The 20,406-nt window shown below is 33.1% G+C and overlaps 2 protein-coding genes across 2 annotated transcripts; both read right to left on the minus strand.

Annotated features, from left to right (window-relative positions):
- Window positions 1-776: 776 nt before the first annotated feature.
- Window positions 777-1,492, minus strand: LOC114188415 (protein MAIN-LIKE 2-like). Its single transcript, XM_028077002.1, has 2 exons — window positions 1,232-1,492; window positions 777-1,085 (listed from the first exon to the last, which is right to left on the minus strand). The coding sequence occupies exons 1-2, from the start codon at window positions 1,490-1,492 to the stop codon at window positions 777-779; spliced, it is 570 nt and encodes a 189-aa protein (XP_027932803.1).
- Window positions 1,493-3,809: 2,317 nt separating this feature from the next.
- LOC114188145 (cyclin-dependent kinase C-2-like) lies at window positions 3,810-12,680 on the minus strand. Its single transcript, XM_028076690.1, has 12 exons — window positions 12,310-12,680; window positions 11,119-11,200; window positions 10,791-10,881; window positions 10,676-10,705; window positions 7,250-7,359; window positions 7,082-7,154; window positions 6,860-6,980; window positions 6,644-6,761; window positions 6,103-6,242; window positions 5,891-5,948; window positions 5,164-5,234; window positions 3,810-4,845 (listed from the first exon to the last, which is right to left on the minus strand). The coding sequence occupies exons 1-12, from the start codon at window positions 12,417-12,419 to the stop codon at window positions 4,284-4,286; spliced, it is 1,566 nt and encodes a 521-aa protein (XP_027932491.1). The 5' UTR covers window positions 12,420-12,680; the 3' UTR covers window positions 3,810-4,283.
- Window positions 12,681-20,406: the final 7,726 nt, after the last annotated feature.

The raw sequence follows: 20,406 nt of genomic DNA on the forward strand, positions 1-20,406 counted from the left end.
ATCTTTTCAATTCTAACGAATCTCTTTTTTATACACTAATAAAAGTTATAATACATAAGTTGATCAAAATGATACAAAAAACAAATAAATAACATAATAAAAGTTTAAAATAAATTATAATTGTTAAAGCTTTTCTTGTTCTCTTGCACGTTACAGGTTATTATTCCTTCATGTTTTTATTAATGGTTTGTTGGAATCTTGGAATGTTCTCTCTTGCGTTGGATATTTTATATTGTGATCACTATGGATGTCGAGATCTGTTTCAAGAAAATGTGAAACGGATGTCGACATCCATTATGTATTTTTTTCCTATTATGGATGTCGAGATCCATTTCAGAAATGTGAAACGGATGTCGACATCCGTTTCAATAATTTTATTTTGTTTTTTAATGAAAGGATGTCGACATCCGTTTCACATTTTTCTGAAACAGATATCGACATCTGTTTCGTTCTTTTTTTTTTGTTCTTTTTTTTTGCGAAACAGATGTCGAGAAAAATGTGAAACCACCAGAAGATGATAACCCTGATGTCCTCTGAACTGGTATGTCATCTGGCAAATTTTGACGAAGTCAGGGCATAACCACAAGGCTAGGTCGCTCGGCCTCAACTCTGCGTAAAATGTAAGGATGGGAGACCCTCATAAACCACTACAAATATCCATCCGAACATGAAAAAGGAGCTGGCGCGGAGACCACCTGAACTACGACAAATTGTTCGTAGTCTCTCCACCGATCATCAATAGTCGCAAAGTCCAACATGGGAAGCGAACTCGGCAGTCATGGAGTAGGCGGCATGAAGCCAAATTGTTGCAGAACACGCTCCGACAAATGACGGTGTACGAAGATACCAAGCCTGAGGTAGCCAGAAAACATGGCATATACAACAAGTGGTCGACCAGCCCTATGTGCTACATATGGGTTCCAAATCACCCCATCTAATGTCAAGGCATCCAACTGGACTCTAACATCAGGTATAGCAGAAGTAGCGCGTCTAGTGATATAACGTCTGGCACGGGGTTTGGTCTCCATATATGTATCACATAATTGCTTCCTTCCCAATGCAGGGAAGTGCTCGTATATCCAAGCCTGTATCAAATAACATTTCATTTAACTATTCTGATATAAAAGAAAAAACAAGTAAAATATTTAACAAAATGTAATATAAAATGGTACCGTAGAAGAGGTAGATATCCAGCTAATTGTTTTGTATTTGTAAAGCTGGCATCTCCTACCTGCTCATATAAGTAGATAAGAGCAGCAACTCCCCAAGCATATCTACGGTATGTAGGGAGATCTCTAAATAGCTCGAGGTAATGGGTACGAACATAGGTGGCACTTTTATTAGCAAATATCATGCACCCTACAAGGTGCAAAAGATATGCACGTGCAACAAACTCCCGTAGCTCGTTATCACAACAACTATCATACAACTCTCTCAACCAGCTAAGTCTAATCTGTCCACCATGACTTTGATTCAACTCATTGCAAGCCATGGCCCGATCAACACCAAGAAGTTCATCAAAATCTTAACTGAATCTTCATATTCAAGATTTTCAGTGGAGAAAAACTATCCAGTGATGGGAAGATGAAGGAGCGACCAGACGTCATCTAAAGTGATGGTCATCTCACCAATTGGTAGATGAAAAGTATTAGTCTCGGGATGCCATCTCTCCACGAAACCCAATATTAACTCAACATCGGGATATTCATATAAAATATCGCACAAAGGTGATAATCCAGAAGCTACCACAAAGGGGAGAACATGGGTGAGGAGGTCCTAATTTTTTCACTTTTTTAATATGGGAGACTACTTTCACAACTCGATCCTAAGAAAAAAGAAACATAAAACAATAAAAATACATAACAACAATAAAATAAAATATTTATAAAAACTTCTTACTAACCTGGCCATCCCCTGAAAATCCTGCACCATCGTTATCAATCCTCTACTCCTTGTCCTGAGGAACATCGGAAACCTCATGCTCAACGACATCATCCTAAACAACATCAGCCTCGTGCTGACCCCTTCTACAAGCTGAAGCGGTCGGTCTCCTCCGTGCAGCACCCTGTGAAGAACTCTCGGTGCATCGTGTGAACCGCATCTAGATAAATTACCATTTGTCCTAACCATATTTATAATTAGAAGTATCAAATTTTTAGTAACCAAATATAACAACATGTAAACAAACAAAAATCACCAACAAACAACAATATCACTCAAATTCAAATTAATAACATATACTAATACATCATGCACAACTGATACGCAATTGAAACACCAAGAAAAAAATATGCAAATATTGCTTCTGCCTCTACCATTCGTCTTCATTTTTCCCTACTGAGACCCTACAGGTGACCTTCCAAGTTTTGATATTCAAGATTAAGAGAAAAAAAAATTGTTTTCACGTAGAAGGCCTTAAAAAAATATCTAGCAAGAATCTTTTATTATATTTGTTTTACTTATTTATTCATTCATAAATTATGAATGTGATTTTGATAGTGCAAATAATCAACATTAAGGATCAAAAGCGATTGATTTGATTCCTCTAATATATACATTTTACTGTAGTATATTTGGTTAAAAATTAATTTTTTATTTTAATATTTTGCTGTTGAAGTTGATGGAACAAAATATATAGAAAATACGATCGAGAACCATCAAACTATTTAATTGTTGTTGTTTATTAAGAATGTCAAATTATGAACTGTGGGAGGATTGGCTTATGAGGAACATGAAAAAGTCTTACAAAAAAAAATATAAAAAAAATAAGAAAGTGTTAAAATATGTTTCAAACTTTCAAAAGCGGATCTCCAAATCCGAAACGCTGAAAAAAATAGAAAAAAACATGAAACGGATCGACAACCGTTTCATACTTATATAAAACGGATCTCGACATTCGGAACGCTGAAAAAACAAAAAAACAACATGAAACAAATGTCGACATCCGTTTCAAATTTTAATGAAATGGATCTCGACATTCGTTTTGCTAAAAAACATAAAAGAAAAACATGAAACGGATGTCGACATCCGTTTTAGATTTTAATGAAACGGATCTCGACATCCGTTTTAGATTTTAATGAAACGGATCTCGACATCCGTTTTACTAAAAAAAAATGAAACAGATATCAACATTCGTTTCACACTTTTATGAAACGGATTTTGACATTTATTTTGGTCAATTTCAGAGAAAATTTTTTTGACTTGAGCAGTTCATATTAAACATGGATCTTTGATTATATTTTCTAAATAAACAACCTATTCATGCATCTATTGTACACACCACGTTCCGTAAAATCAAATTAAAAAATACATGATATAGAATAATTTAACTGGATTAATTCTTGGTTGTTCGGCTGTTGGCAGTGTTGTTGACAATGGAGTGTGCGTGGAGCTGCAAACTCAAACGGAGAGGAGGAAGGGGTGCGCCAATATGCATGGAGGAAGGAAACCGAGAGTGTGAATGGAGGGCTGGAGGAGGAAGCAGCAACAAATAAAGTAATTAAAGGCTGCTAGGTTTAGGGTTTAGGTCATACCAGAGTGCAGAGAATCTGATTCCTTTTTTGGGGTATGTTTTGGGAGTGCAGGGGAGTGAGAGTGGTTTTTGGGGTGCACAATATCGTGGTGTTAAATGAAGAAAGAGTTACTTTTACTTTTTACTATGAGCAAAAATGGAAATATATTAGTTATTAGGAGTACCGAAGAGAAGAGTTGGAGGTACAGGAGAAGGCCCCCAAAATAACACCTATAGTACTATTAAGAACCAAACTGAACATTAACCTTCTATATTTAGCTACATACCAACACAAAGGTAAGTTGATATGTTTGCCTTCACATTACGATAAAAAGTTACAAAGCGTCACAAAAAGTTCAAAAATAAATAAACCAAGACTCGGTATTCTAGATTCCCAGAAAAACAGTGTCAGCTACAACAGTAACCTGTTATACATCTCTAAGCATACTACTTTCATTAGTACATGCCCCAGAGATATCTAAGGCATAAAATATTAAATGTGAACTTTAAAAAGCATTAAAAGGTTCTCTTCCCTTCTTTCATCATTCTATCTCTGACTCAAGGACAAAAAGCATCATGCTAGGTGCCTCACAAACACTTCACTGCAGTTCAAGTAATCATACTATTACTATATAATATCAATAATCAATGAAGAGAAGCTTTTTCTCAATAACTCAATCCATCACTATGCTGATCTTTCTAAAAGTATTCATCAACTACCGTAGTGTCAGCAAATTACAATACCAAACATATGATAAGAAAAGAAAGGGTTTTACTGCTGCCAACCATACTGTTGGTTGCGGTTACCACCCATCATGTTTGAACCACGTCCTGCTGCGGATCCACCATAAGGAGCACCTTGAGGATAATTTGGAGCTCCAACACCATAGCCACTACCACCGCCACCACGAGGACCACCATTGGGCCCACCAGGCATACCACTTGAACCATACGATGCACCCCGTCCTTGCGGAGGATATGGCCCACTTCCATAACTGCCACCTCCTCCTCCTTGACCTCCACGGTTCGGGTGATTGTATCCCCCACCAGGGTTTCCACCGGGAGGATATCGTCCGGGCCCACCAGAGGGTCCTCGAGGCTTCCCATAATGATGGCTAGGCCCGGTTGTAACTCCTGATTGAGACCCATGAATAGCGTGGTTAGGACCTTGCCGCATTTGAGGGTGCTGCTGTCCAGCCTGCTGAATAGGGGGCAGGCGTGAATGCTGTTGAGGATGCTGCATTTTAAGACGCTTGGCATTTTCTTCGTTTTGTCGTTGCTGCTGCCGCTTTTTCTTGGTCTGGAACTCATGAGATGACTCGTATTTGGGTAAACTAAGGCAAACACAGAAGTAATAGTGAGTTGAAAAAAGAAAAGAAACTGTAAATGATTGTTGATAGAAGCAACACACGTAAATGGGGAAACACACATGATATAATGTCAGGAACCAATCTTAAAAAGCAATAACAAACGAAAATAAGTATCAGTGAAGATAATATATTCTTTGATTTCTGAAAATATGACAGTAAATGCAAAAGGGAGAATATCCCCAGTGCCCACAGAGCTCACTCCTACACAGAAAAAGAGAATTCTCTCCCTAACTGAAAATGACTCTTCCCAAAAAGATTGGTCTCTATCATGGGAGGCCATACCTCTTAGGATCACATGGTAATGGATCAGTCCAGAAATATTCACCATCGAGCGCATCCTTCGCAGTTATTCTCTGTCAATAAATCAAATTGGCAAAAAAAAAATTAGGATGCAGATCAAGAACAGCCATCGAAAAGGACAGTGTATCATGTTTTAGAATACTTCTCCCTATTCTTTGATAAAAGTAAAAATCAAATAACCAATTCATCAAGACTAACAAAATAGTTAAATTAGTTAATTTTAATTAATAACATCCCAGATTAAATTCTATTCCAGAAATACCTATATATGTATACGGTTTAAGTAGTTTAGTTATGAAATTACTTGTAAATTAAGAAACAAATTTTTCTACCAATGAGGTACTGAGACCCTAATGAATTTATCCACTTGCATGGACAATTCATGTCGTTGACAGACATGAATATATTTTTCTCAGTTTAATCTCACCAAAACTGCCATTTTTTATTATTGTTTCTTTCTTTTCATCGATTTTATCACATAACATCAGCCACTCAACCAAAACCAGATGATACCATTTCTGTCATTATCCCAGAAGGCAATACGTCACTATTTTAGATAACTTTAATAATAGAGGATAAAAACATTTAATTAAATAATATCAAATTAAAAGAGTCAGGGCAGTGTGAGAAAACAGGAATAGCAGGTATTTGAAAGTTGAAACAGATAAAATGAAATAACTGAACATTTATGCAGCAATTAAAAATATACCTGAGCAGGATCAAGTGTCAGCATCTTCTCCAACAATTCCAGAGCATGACGATCAAAACTATAATTCAGTCAGTGAGAAAAGCTATTAAGATCAACAGGCACACATAAAATAAAATAAAATAATATGCAACATATAATTATTTTTTTCGTTTTTTCGGGTGGGGAGGAGATAAAAACCATGCAAAATTACTTATTCTCATACTGACACTTACTGTCTGAAAACTTCCCGGAGACGTCTTTTCATGGGTCTTGTTGGCTTAAACTGATTATACCAAGGAGTCTTGGAAACACCAGGCCAGTTCACTTCATCTGGTGCTCCACACAGCTCGAAAATCTTATTTAATTGTTCCGGCTACAATAGTTGTGAAGAAAACATGCATTACCTTTCAGCTGTATTATAAACAAGTACCAAGGGTACATACATTGAAGGGCACACGTTGTATAAGAAAGAAATGGAATGAAAATAAAACATAGGTCAGATCTAGAAATAAACCAGACAGCATCATTACCATTCCATCCAACCCTGCTGATAAACAACACGATAATGCAAACATTTGCAGATAAAAATCAATATTCATATTGGCACCAAATATTTGAAGTAATATGAAATAATCCAGGCATAAACACATGGCTGTATAGTGAGTAATGATCATGTAATGGATTAAAGTATGCCAAGCAGCCACTAAACAATTTCTTAAGAACCACTAAATACTTTACCCTAATTTCACACTAGAATTATATATTATCACTAACCTCATCTTTTCCAGGAAATATAGGCTTCCCATGAAGAAGCTCTGCGAAGATGCACCCCACAGACCACATGTCTACAGCTGGCCCATACCTTGTTGTCCCAAGCAGCAGCTCAGGGGGTCTAAATATAAAATGAAATAAATCAATGTGTACGCATGCAACCCTCGCAAATAAGCTTAGTCGGGTCAAAATTAAAAACTTCACAAGAGCACGAATTACCTGTACCATAATGTGATGACACGATTAGTAAGATTTGCATTGTGCTCATTAGAAAATGACCGTGCCAATCCAAAATCAGCAAGTTTCAGATTACCTTCATTATCTATGAGAAGATTTGAACCTGCAATAAAACATAATACGTTAAATAGGAGTAATAGATTTGATAAGATCTATAATCAAAACCTGTATACGTATCATTGAAAGAAGGAGGCACAAAGACACCTTTGATATCACGGTGAAGTACTTGATTTACGTGACAGTAATGCAGCCCGGTCAGAAGCTGTCGCATGTAGCACTGGCGAAGGAACAAAAAAACTCAAGCATCATTAAAATACTAATACTAATACTAATACTAGTACTATACAAATCAACACTTAACATTAACAATACCTTAATTTGGGGAACTGTGAATCTCATCCCTGGTCGGTCAGCCAGACCAGTCAAATCATGGTCCATGTATTCAAAGACCATATAGATGCCACCTTTATATTTGTTACCGTCTACACAATTAAAAAAACAAAAACAAAGATGAAGTAGGAGCTGTGGATAAAAAAAAAACAGAATTCAAAGGCAGGTGAAGACATTCGCAGTCAAAACAGTAAAGCAAATCACATGCTTTTGAAATATGGGTGTAAATATTACACATTTACTGTACAATAAATATAGATTGAATGGATAATAGTTATAGATTTGTTTCAAAGAAATCCCTAAATTTAAGGGATTTGGATTACAAGTTTATTTGGTAGATTTGCTCCAGATTTAAAGTCTGTGTCTGGTGATTTATTTCTTTTATTTCCGTAGATTTATTTCCTTTGAATTAGGATTAAGTTTTTGTTATTAAACTCATGTTAGGCATCACTATGTACTTTTGATTAGGATTTTGTTTTTAACTTAAATACCAACATATTGTTTCTTTTTGAGATCAAGAAAAGTAGTTCCATGCTTACTGCCTACAATTTTTTACACATGGTATCAGAGTTCTAGGTTTTTTTGGAGTCTTGATCTCTTGTTTTTACCACTTTAAGGCCTTCATTGCCATTTTATCTTCAAGAGGGTGTAGCCTTAATTGCTTCAGTATCACTTGTTTTTATTTGTAAAATCACCCATTAGACAGCCAGTTGCTGATTTTCATCTACATGATGTCTGATCCAAAATTAATAGAGGGAGGATTCAACCCTGAATTGTACTCTCTTAGGTAATGTTTCTCGTATGAGTGTCTCATATAGTGCTAACTCTTGAATTGTGGAATTGAGAGCTCGGGATCATATGACATACTTGCCTCACTCTGTCATTCTTATATCCCATCTCCAGAATAGGAAAATTATTGTTGTCAATGGCTCTTTAGCTAGTGTTGCAGGAGATGGAGATATATTTATCTTCCAAACTTATTCGTAAAATGTTCTCTATGTCTCAACTTTTGACAAGTCTTATCTCCCTCAAAAGACAAACATATAACCTAATTTTCGGGAAGAATTAGAAACTGAAATTGATAATATCATTGATTCTACTGAACTGCAACCAGAAAATACTGGAACAGTTAGAGATTTGGCCCTAGAGTTAGTACCTATAGTTTTCAAAGATTCAGCCATGCCTACACTAGAAGGAACAGCATTCCAGACATGGCAAGTCCATGAATCCAATCCAAGTTGTGAACCTAAAGCCACAGACAGTTGAACCTGCTGAAACTGAGAACACTCAACTCTCCAAATGACCATGGAAAATTGTTGACAAACCCAAAGAAAAGAATATCGTTGATTACAAATGGATATTCACAATAAATTGAAAGGCTAATGGGTCTATCGAAAGGTACAAAGCAAGACTAGTTGCCAAGGGATACACTCAAGCTTAAGGAGTAGGTCACCTAACTTTTGCACCAGTTGCTAAGATGAATATTGTAAGGATTCTTTTGTCCTTAGCTGACCACTTTGATTGGAAAGTTATATAATATGATGTTAAAAATGTTTCTCTCCATGGATACCTAGAAGGATAAATCTGCATGAATATTCCACCTAGCTTTGAAGGAGACAGGAAAAATGAAGTGTGCACTGCACAAGGCTTTTATGAGCTGAAACAGTCCCAAGAGCTTGGATTTAAAGACTCACAAAAGCTATGAAGGGATTTGGCTACAAACAAAGTCAAGGAGATCAGACTTTATTTACTAAACATTCAGGGAAAGAGGGGGTAACAGTACTTCTAGTTTATGTTGATGATATTATAGTGACCAGCAATGATGAAAAAGAGATGAAAGAATTGTAACAGACTGGTCCAGAAATTTGAACTAAAAGAGCTAGGAAGATCAAAGTATTATTTAGAGATTGAAGTAGCCTACTCTAACCAGGGAATTTTCCTATCTCAGCAAAAATATATAACCAATTTGCTTGTAGAAACAAGGAAGTTGGTGCAGACTAATGTCAACTCCAATGGAACCCAATCACAAGTTATGTAAGGCTGAAAACGAATCAGCAACAGACCAAAAGATGTATCAGAGACTGGTTGGAAAATTAATACATTTGGCTCACACACGGCCAGACATTGCTTATTCAGTTAGAGTCATCAGGTAGTTTATGCATGAAATAAAGAATCCAATCTTCAAGCAGCTTATAGAATTCTACATTACTTGAAGGGCAGCCATCGAAAAGGAGTATTATTCAAAAGAAGATAAACTCTTGAAGCCTACGCTGATGCAAGTTATGCAGGTTCTCTTGTTGATAGAAGATAACAATTGGATATTGTACTTTCCTAGGTGGGAACTTAGTGACATGGAAAAGCAAAAATTTGGAGGGATCTTAGATAACTTGAAGATTAATTTGGAGGGATCCAAGAAGCTTTACTATGATGATAAGTCAGCAATAAACATTGCACATAATCCCATTCAACATGACAGAACAAAACATATAGAAATAGATAGACACTTCATTCAGGAAAAATTAGAAAAAGGTTTAGTTAGCATGTCATATATTTCATCTGTTAAGAAGTGGAGTTTCAATCAATCACAAAATCGGCTTAAGGTAAGGTTTATACTAAATTATATTCTGTAAATTGGCCTTATATCTCTAGTCAATGTGGAACTTCCAACACACACTCCTCACAACGAGACATATACATCTCGAGTGTGAGACAAGACATTAATGGGTGGTGCGACAACGACCGGATAGTAGGTGGAACAATAGACCCAGCAAACAATAAATTTTGTTAGGATAAGCTCTAATCCATGCCTCTAATACCATGTTAAGAAGTGAACTTTAAGCAACTCAACCCTACAAAATTGGCTTAAAAGGTGAGGTTTGCACCTACTTATATATTATAAATTAGCTTTATCTTTAGTCGATGTGGGACTTCCAACACCATCCAAGCAACAGGTAGCTGATGTGATGACAAAAAGACTCCACACCTTAGACTTCCATAATCTCATAACTAAGATGGGAAAGGAGGGCATTTATTCCTCATTGTGAGAGCATGTGCTGAAATATGGGTGTAAATATTGCACTTTTAGCATACAATAAATATAGATTGATTGGATAATAAATGCAGATTTGTTTGTAGGAAATCCCTAAAATTAAGGGATTGGGATTTATTTGATAGGTTTGCTCCAAATTTAGAGTCTTTATGCCTAGAGACTTATTTTCTCTACTTCAGGATATTTATTTCCATTTATTAGCATTTCGATTTTTCTATAAATACCAACGTGTTGCTTCTTTTTGAGATCAAGAAAGTAATTCCACAATTATTGCTTACTGCCTACACATTTTTTTCACACATAATACTGTCTAAATGACATAAGCAATTCAACTATAATGATGAAAATGAATAACTTGCCTGGCCTCCCTTGTTCGTCTTTCTCGGGACCTGTTAAATAACCCAAATTTTAGAAATCAAATTGAAGCCTACATTATTTTGATAACAGTACATTTAGATCATTGAAAAAATGTACCCGGAGACGTCACAATTTCTTTCAACTTGATTACATTTTCATGGTGTAGCTTCTTTAGAATTTTGATTTCACGAATAGCTGTTATAGGAAACTGCAAAAGTACGATACAGAAGTGGAGCTTGTTACAAACAGAGCAACTGATAGCTATTGCAACTTCAGATTTGACTCCACTGATTTGCGTAATCAAATGTTTGGAAATGCAGGAATACCATGGGTATCACAGGTGAAGTATCAAACCAAGAGCAGTATGTAATTAACTTATAAGAAATGCTTCCACAGATTTAATTTAATATATAATGAAACATCGGCAACGTGGTCAAAGATATACCCCTTCTCTCTCATTGTCCATTCGTATCTTTTTCAGAGCAACAATTTCGCCAGTTTTGATCTCTCTAGCCATGTAAACTTGACTGCAAGCAAAAACATTTAAAACTCTTATTTCCCTTCAGGAAATATCAGCAATGACGAAGAAACAATCCAAAGGTAAAAGTTCAAAACCATTTTCATGGAAGCCCAATGTTATGTAGAAGAAGAAACAAGGATCCAAACCAAAGAAGTGTGAATAAGATAAAAAGAAAAAGAAGTATCTAAATTCTAAGTCATTATTGTCCTTTTAACTTCTAAATTTGATTCAATTTGGTCCTTTAACTCACTAGCCTTTTAAACCTGCTGCAAAGTGTATTTTATCCTAAGTGAATTTTAAATATAAACAATAAAAAATAAATTGACTGTTTTTTAAAAATAATAGTGCACCCAACTGAATTTCAACAAAAAAGATTGTGAAAGGATAATGAGGATGGAAGCACATGACTCGCAAGATTGTGAAAGGATAATGAGAGCCTGATTAACGAAGTGTGTAAGATGTTAAACTTTTCAATGTTTTTTGATAACTATAGTAGTTTCTAGTGCCTTCCACTTAACTATAGTAGTCATTAATTGTATCACATTTCAAGGAGTTCCAACCATTGGCCAGAATCTCATATCTTGCTGCTGCTTTTCCAGAAGCCAAAAGGCAGAAGTTTAGACCTTGTTCCGATCAACTTCTCCCTAAACACTTCTAACAGAGAAATTAATGCAAAATGAATTACATTTCTCCCAGAAATGAAAATCAACGTATGCAAGTTCGCTTTGCACAGAATTAGATGGAAAAGGTTCTATAAAAGTAAAAGCAAAAAAATTAACTTTAACTTATCTGAGACACAATTAAGTTTGCCTTATAATCTTCATGTCCCATAAGTACTAAGAGAAAAATTTATCCAAACAGGGCCTAATCTCCCTCCCTCGTATAAACTTCTATCTCAGACTAAAACCTTAATCAGCATACACGAAATAGTTTTCAGTTCAATCCCCCAGATAAAAGAAAAGAAAAAATAGACAATGATAACATGATCAAACTTATGTTATGTCCAAAACCTGGAACCACATCACACCTCTACAAACAAATTAAAAATAATTAAACTTCGAAAATAAAAATGGAAAAGCAAGAAGTGTCCATGGTGAGAAATGACAGAACACCAACCCATATGTGCCCTCGCCAATTTGCTCCAACTTCTCGAAGCAATCGACGCTTCTAGACCCCCACGACGGTGACTCGTTCACGTTGAGTTGCCCAGGGGCTGCCATAGCCATTGCACCTCCTCGCAAACCCTAGTGGGTCTTGCTTTACGCCCCAAAAAGAAAACTAAAAAAAAAATTAGGAGGTGTGAGAACCGAAAGGGGTTATTGTTATTGCCTGGCTTTTCGAGCGAGGGATGGGTGGTGGAATTTTCCCGGAGAATGTCCGAGAAACGGTGGTGGGAAAATCGGAATTGGAGTGGAAATTCGAAGTGTGCCGACAAAAGCTTCGAATGAAGTTTGTTTGTACGTTTGTTTCACCAAATGATAATTATGAACTACGTGATAATATAAATGTATAAGGGTTGCAACATTATTCAATTAATATTATTCCTTTCTGTTGTTGTTGAAAAATCAATATTATCTAAACTAGGAAAAATTACTTTAGGGAAATCAGGGTTGTGAGGGATTAAATCAATTGCCGTAGGTGTAGTATCTCCTTTTGGTAATAATATCTTTAGATATTTGAGTGAGTCTTCTAATTTCAGAAATCAAGTTGATTTTGAAGAACGAAGAAAAATTCAATCCACTTTTACAATATTTTTTAACATGCTTGAGTGGTTAAGAATTTTTATAAGAAAATGTAAGAATAAGATATAGTAAAGTACTGAATATAATAGTGTTTTTGATATTTGTCTTTGATGAATAAGATAAAATATTGATAAGTTTGTTAAAAGATTATGATGTTATGTATAATAAAATATCAAAAGGCTTTAATTGATAATTAATTAATATTTCAATAACTTTGTAATGGAAATGTTCATAAACTTCCAAACTCAAAATGTGTATATTTTGCTAAGTATGTGAACCGTCCTTTTTTGCACAAGTTTTCTTTATATGTTGATTAATTATCAATCAACTTGTTTTTGTCAGGTTAAATTTTTATAATATTTTTTTAGGTAAATTTTTTATTTGACTACTTTATTAAAGTCAAGTTTGTAAATTAATTTATATTTATCTTAATTAATATTTTGGTTCCCTACTTTGTTGGTTTGATTCATTTTGGTCTCTTAATTATTTATTAGTTTAATTTGATCTTCTAATCCTTTAAAAAAGTTCAATTTGGTCACTTTTGTTGAGTTGACATTAACACCGTCTTTGTACATGTCACGTGTCATTTTGTGGAATTTTCAATTTTTTTAATTTTTTAATTTTTTTAGTTTTTTTATTATTTAAAAAAAATTGTCACGTGTCACGTCATAGTTGTGTCACGTGTCAACTTGATATTTTTTTTAATTTTAATTTTTTTAATTTAAAAAGAAAAGTACCGCATGACAAGTCACGATTGTGCTACGTGTCAATACTAACATTGGTTGTTTTCAATTTAGTCCCTCTATTTACAATTTTGATTCAATTTAGTTCCTCAATTTTTTAAAATGATTCAATTTTGTCTCTCTAATTTAAACCAAATTAGTAATTAAGCTTAATTATAACTTATATATACATGTTAAAATAATTTTTATTATATTTATAGATCAAATTACACCATCTAACTATTCAAATTATTTTGTTGACATGTGTACAAAATTTCAAGTATGAAAAATTACAAAGTGAAAAATGTAAGAAATGAAATAACATAAGTATTTAGTGAGTGATTTGATGTATAAGTGGTAAAAAATTATTTTAACATGAATATATAAATTGTAATTAAGCTTAATTATTAATTTGGTCTCAAATTAAAGAAGACAAATTGAATCATTTTAACAAATTGGGGACTAAATTGAATCAAAATTTCAAATAGAAGGAACTAAATTGAATCAAAATTTCAAATAGAGAGACTAAATTGAAAATACTCAATGTTAGCTTGACACGTGGCACAATTGTGACCTGTCATGTGGCAGTATTTTTTTTTTTAAATAAAAAAATCTCAAATTGGCATGTGTCACAACCATAAAGTGACACGTGACACTTTATTTTATTTTTTTAAAATAAAAAAAAAATTTAAAAAATTTAAAGAAAAATTAAAATTCCACCAAATGACCGGAGACGGTGTTAATGTAACTTAATGGCAGGGACGAAAATGAACAGTCTTAAAGAATTAGAGGACCAAATTGAACCAAAAAATAATAAAGGGACCAAAATGAATCAAACTAACAAATTAGTGGACCAAAATGTTAATTAAGCCTTTATATTTAATGTTTACAAATTTATAACTAATTATTTATTAAAGGTAGTTTTAGATGTACATCATTTTTAGTCGTTAAACTATAAAAGGGATTAGGCTTCATTTTATGTGACATATTGTCCTACGATATAATATATTAAAATATTTTATTATTTTGTACAAAATGTTTTAATCTCTTATATTCAAAACATATAATTTTTTTTCACAATTCTTTAGAGATTTTGCATGCTCAGGATTTTTGCATGCTTTTGATTGTTTTATGTGATTAATTTTTCTCTTTTTATTGCCTAAAGAAATTATATAGAAATGTTTTTATCAATATTGGTGTTCATAATCGAGAAAATGATCTCTTGATCGATTTCTAGTAGTCTAAAACAAGAATTACGATGAAATGGAAACCTCATCCATCAATATGCTTATATCTCATCCACAATCCATTTATTCAACTTGAATTCCAAAATTCTCCTTGAGCACCACCTCAATCAATCTTTCCTCGACCACCTCCATCATAAAAAAATCACTGATACACTCTTAACCAACTTTATTAATGATAAGTAGGAACATTATTCTCATTATAGCTAACAATTTGTCCATTATTGCATTGGATACCACCTCCTTATGGCATATCAACATGAAGTCTAATAATAAAGTGAAGATCAAGGGTGGTGGCTGAAATCAAAGAAACTAGGATTCTCTAAATTTTGTGATATAGAGCACAACCTAAGTTAATTCTCATATCACACGTATTAAACGGTATTCTACCTTTAGGATTTTATTGCTACAAATAAATTTAGAAGTTTAGGGATTTAAAAACACAAAACATATATTGGAAAAAATAAGATTCGAGATCAAAAGCTAAATCCCAAAAAAGTAAAATAGATCAATTCATATATTCAAACAACTAACAACTCAAAAATCATGGTTCTCTAAAGATTAAATCCAAGTTTAAACAATTAATCGATTCAATGTATCAACTAAGCTAGTTTGTACGAATCAAATCTCAATATCATTCAATTTAATTTGCACTTAGTTATCAAATCAAGATTCAAACAATTTCTTAATTTGGATTCAAGCATAAAAATGCAGCATAAGAATGAAGATGAAATATGAAAGAGACAAAAATGAAAATAGCGAGAAAAGGAGAAAAACTAAAACAATGATAAACATGACAAATGATTTCTTCCCCAATTTTAAGCACAATTAGATCTTATTTAGGCTCTAAAAACTCAAGTAGTAATGGTCTTAATCATGGGCTCAAATCAAGTTTAAAAGTTCAATTACAAAAGATAAGCTAATACAAGGAAAAAGTTAATCCACATGGTTTCTTTACAAAATTTCACCAAATATGCCTCAACTTTTAAAACTCACAAAATAGCAAATGAGTCCAAATCTAGCAAATTGTTTACCCATTTTGAAGCCCCGAAAAATTAGATCAAGTGCTACTATAATGCACAAAAAATAATATCTACAAAAAAGTTGTAGTTAAAATAGTAAGCAAAGGTCAAATGAGCTAACAATGTAAAATTAAAGCAATTATGTAAAGTGAACCCAATTTATTACTAATAAAAGAAAATGAACTAAAAATGAAAATGAATCAATTGGAAAATGAAATAATTGTATAGTAAAGGCATAAATGTATACAAAATATATGTTATCATGGCTTCCCTAGTCCCTTTAATGTTGAATTATTACAAATGGTAGGACTTGTTTGGTCCTTCAACATATGTTAAATCATGTTGGTGATGTAATATAATCTAAAGAGAGGTCAATACAATTTTGGACTTTTGTTATAATTTTTAATTTTATGGTTGAGGTCACATAGGAAGATAAAGAAAACCACAAGATGGTGAATCATTAATGTTCTCTTGGTGATAAATAATGATGCATGTAGTGAAAATGAAAGTCAACAATAGTTAGAGTTAATTACTAGTCGCCATTAAAGACAACTAAGTGGGAATTAATATACAATTTAAAGGCTCTTGTTAGACTTGAAGGATGGAATCAAATCAAGTTTCCAAGAAGAGCGAGTGAAATTGGCTTTGATGATGATGATATTGAAGATGTATTGACATAGCATGTGTGAGTATGATTAATTTGTTCTTTATATATTTACCAAGAACAAAATAATTTTTAAATAGATTTTAATAATCGATTAAAATATTACATAATTAAACTTGGGCTTCTCTAGATAAATTGATTAACAAAAATAATAAATGAGTACTTTGTTGAACGCTGCATAAGAAAATATGTGCTTTTGTGGATAAATTGACTACTATGATTTAGAGAGTTTTCATAAAAGATGAAGAATGGTTTAACTAATAAGATGATATCATAATTGATTAAAACAATATAGATATTTCACTAGAACTTTTTTATCTTCAAATAATCAACTACTAACATCACATAATCAATTATTTATAACAAAATTAGTTTTAAACCAAGTTTTAAATGACTAAGGTGTTAGACAACCCAAAGGGTTAGATGATCCAAGACAACTTAAGACATAAGACAACCAAACTGTTAGATGACCTTAACTGTTGAAATATTTATAATATGCTTTGATGGTTTCTTTGAGTACTTATGTGAATTGATTAATTGATCTAAATGTTTGAAATAGAGATTAGATGATATGAATTACAACATTCAAGAAAAATATCTTAAGAATGATGCCTTTTATTTAAAATTTATTTTTCGAGTTCTTTTATGCAACATTATTTATTAAATTGTCGAAATTAATTTCAATTCACATTTCTTTTCAATTGATAATAAGGCTAATATGTTTAATCTTGTTATATATTTTTAATCACTATCATAAGTTTGAGAATCATATTTATCCTCATCACTAACTACTTCACTTGCTCTATTGTTGTTTACACCTATATCTATATTATTATTATCTTGTTCATTCAAAGAGCACCTGCTTGTATTTTCTAATTCATTTTTCTTATCCATTTTTTATAAATTTATTCATAGCTTCTTTTTGTTATGCAATTAAAGCCTTACCTTTTCTCTTCTTCTAGATTTTTTTAATAGCTTGATTCAAATTTTCTAGTTGACATATCTATATATTTTATATAAAATAAATAATTATAATATATAAACACTATTAAAAATAAGTATTAGGAAAATGGAGTTGGAGGTTAGTAAGTGGAGAAGAAGGTCTCTAGAAAGAGATACTAGAATTAAAATATGGGCAGTGAAAAATTATAACAATATACGCCATAAAAATCAAGAATCTTTGTGGTGGAGGGATATAAAGAAAGCTATAAATGAAGAGGTTTGGGGAAACTGGTTTGAAAATAATATTATGTGGAAAGTGGGAAAAGAGAGCAAGACAATGTTTTGGGATGATAAATGGATTTCAGAACGACCTCCAAGGATAATTTATCCAAGATTATATGCTAACTCCTTAAATAAGAATGGCATGGTATCAAAGTTTGGAAGACGGAACAATCAAGAGTGGGTTTGGGAAATAAAGTGGAAAAGGTGCTGGTTTGAATAGGAATTGCCTTATGTATCTAGGCTTATGGATGAATTGTCACGAACAATACTCTCTATGGAACGGGATGACATAATGAAATGGAAGGATGATGGATGTGAGACTTACACTGTTAGATGTGCCTATCATAAGCTGCTTGGCATAACCAAAGGGGATCAAAACGAGGTCTTCACAAATTTTTTGAAATCTAAATCTCTTCCCTCTGCTCAACACTTTACATGGAAAGTTATTCTTCATAGGGTGCCAACAAAGTATAATCTAGGTAAGAGAGGAATCACTACATGACCTAACTTACATGTAATGTGTAGCTTAGAAGAGGAAAATGTTAGTCACATGTTCTTTATGTGCACAATTGCATGGAATGTGTGGAATCAATGCCAAAATTGGGTGGGTTACATCAATGCTAACCACAACTCTCCACAACATCACTTTTGTCAATTTAATCTCTTGGAACTAAATTGGAAACAAAACAAAATATGGGGTACCATGTGGATGGCAGTTCTTTAGGGTCAAAGAAATAGAATTGTCTTTAGGAATGAAGTACTTGGTTTTGTAGAGGTTTTCACTATGGCCGAACTTAAAACATGGGGATGGATAACTAGCAAATACCCAAATGCAAATTTTTCCTATTCAGAATGGTGTCTTAGTCCTATGGCATGTTTAAAATATTTGTAACAAGGTACAATTGGCAGGGCTATAACAAGCTTTGTCCGAAGGTTAGAAAGTATTAGGAAAAAGAGGCGAGAAGAAAATATGACCACCAAAGTTGGCTTTAAAATAACTCTCTCTATTTTATGCAGATGATCAAAGAAAAGAACGAGGCTACCAAACCATGCAGAGGGCAACAATGAAATCGTGTCATGCAAATAGTGAGGGACATACAAAATTAACAAGCGAAAGATGTTTTTAAGCATTGCCCTACAATGTGGATGATGCTTTTCCTGAAACAAATCATGAGGATAAAAAGAACCCAACGACCGAAGCAAGAGGATGTTGTGTTGTAGTGCTAGTAAATTTAATGTTTATCCACCACAGACCAAAGGTTGATTTGTTTAGTTCTTATAAGGGGATAAACACAAATAGTTTGGTTGCGCTAAAGGTTTTTTAAGCAAAATTTTGTATGAATGTGGTTTATTTAGAACATTTTTTTGGATCTTTTAGGTCATACGCATTTTTTATTTTATGTAAAACGGTTATAGATACAATAAGCAAATAGAATCATCAAAATTGATTATAAGAGAATAAAAATAACTAATCATTTTCTTTTTTCTAAAAAATTTATATTTGGTTGAAAAAAAAAATAACTAATTAAGTTTCCTAAATAGGACAATTTTGAGCTTTGAAGAGAGCAAAATTCAAATGAAGTTTGAGCTCAATCGTATAAGGAAATAAGATATCTTGAAAAGTATCAGTTGATTCAGAAAGTCTTGAAGAATGCCATTGAATATTTAAACTGAATAATCAAATTGAAGAATTGATCAAGTCATTTCATTTCAAGAAGATTGCAATGAAGAGTTGCAATTCAAAGTCTTAACAGCTAGCTGAAGCAACATCTATATAATGAATACTAAGCCATACTAGAAGAATATGACAAAAAAGATATAGAGAAAGAACAAAATGTTGTAAATTTTTCATACCAATATTGTCTTAGAGAAATTAGGTTGAGATGTTGAATATTGTAATATCCTTCACTAAGTGAAGTTGTAACCTATGAGTTATGATATGCACTTCTGTTGAGAGAGTGTCAAATATTTATTATTGTAATTGAAGGTATTTTATCTTAAGGGGAGATTGAGAAGGTGATAATTGGCATTGTCATGTTTGTACTTTAGTTTATTCTTATGCTTAATTGCTGTTTTATTTTTGGATTTTATTTGATATTTTAGGTTTTATTCAATAAAAGTGGAAAGGATAAATGTTTGGGTTATATTTTGCAAATAAGTGGAAATCACAAAGATTAGGGAAGATTATCAACATGATGGGTGGAATATTGAATAACCAAAGATTATCAACAATACTAGTTATCTACAAAGTTTGTTACTTAAATTACAAGACATGATAATTGAAGAGTAATTCGAAAATATGGAGCTTCAGAAGATTAAAAAGATAAATTCAACAGAAAATTCCAATACAAAGTCAAGTAAAAAGCTACAAGTCCAATTCAATTTTTTCGCAATTCGCGCAACAAAGCCACTCGCCCAGCAAATCATGCTTTCTTCACATGGTGAGTTAGTTCGCCTAGTAAATTGCCAACTTCGAAAATTCTATAAATTAAGGGTCTGAGTGAGGTCAAAACACACTTGGAGAGAAAGAAACTTGATCTAAATATACTTGAGGGTAGAAGGGCATTCGGTGAAGGCTGCAGACATTCAATTCCA

Source organism: Vigna unguiculata, chromosome 6 (genome assembly GCF_004118075.2).
Source record: "Vigna unguiculata cultivar IT97K-499-35 chromosome 6, ASM411807v1, whole genome shotgun sequence".
NCBI classification, from domain to species: domain Eukaryota; kingdom Viridiplantae; phylum Streptophyta; class Magnoliopsida; order Fabales; family Fabaceae; genus Vigna; species Vigna unguiculata.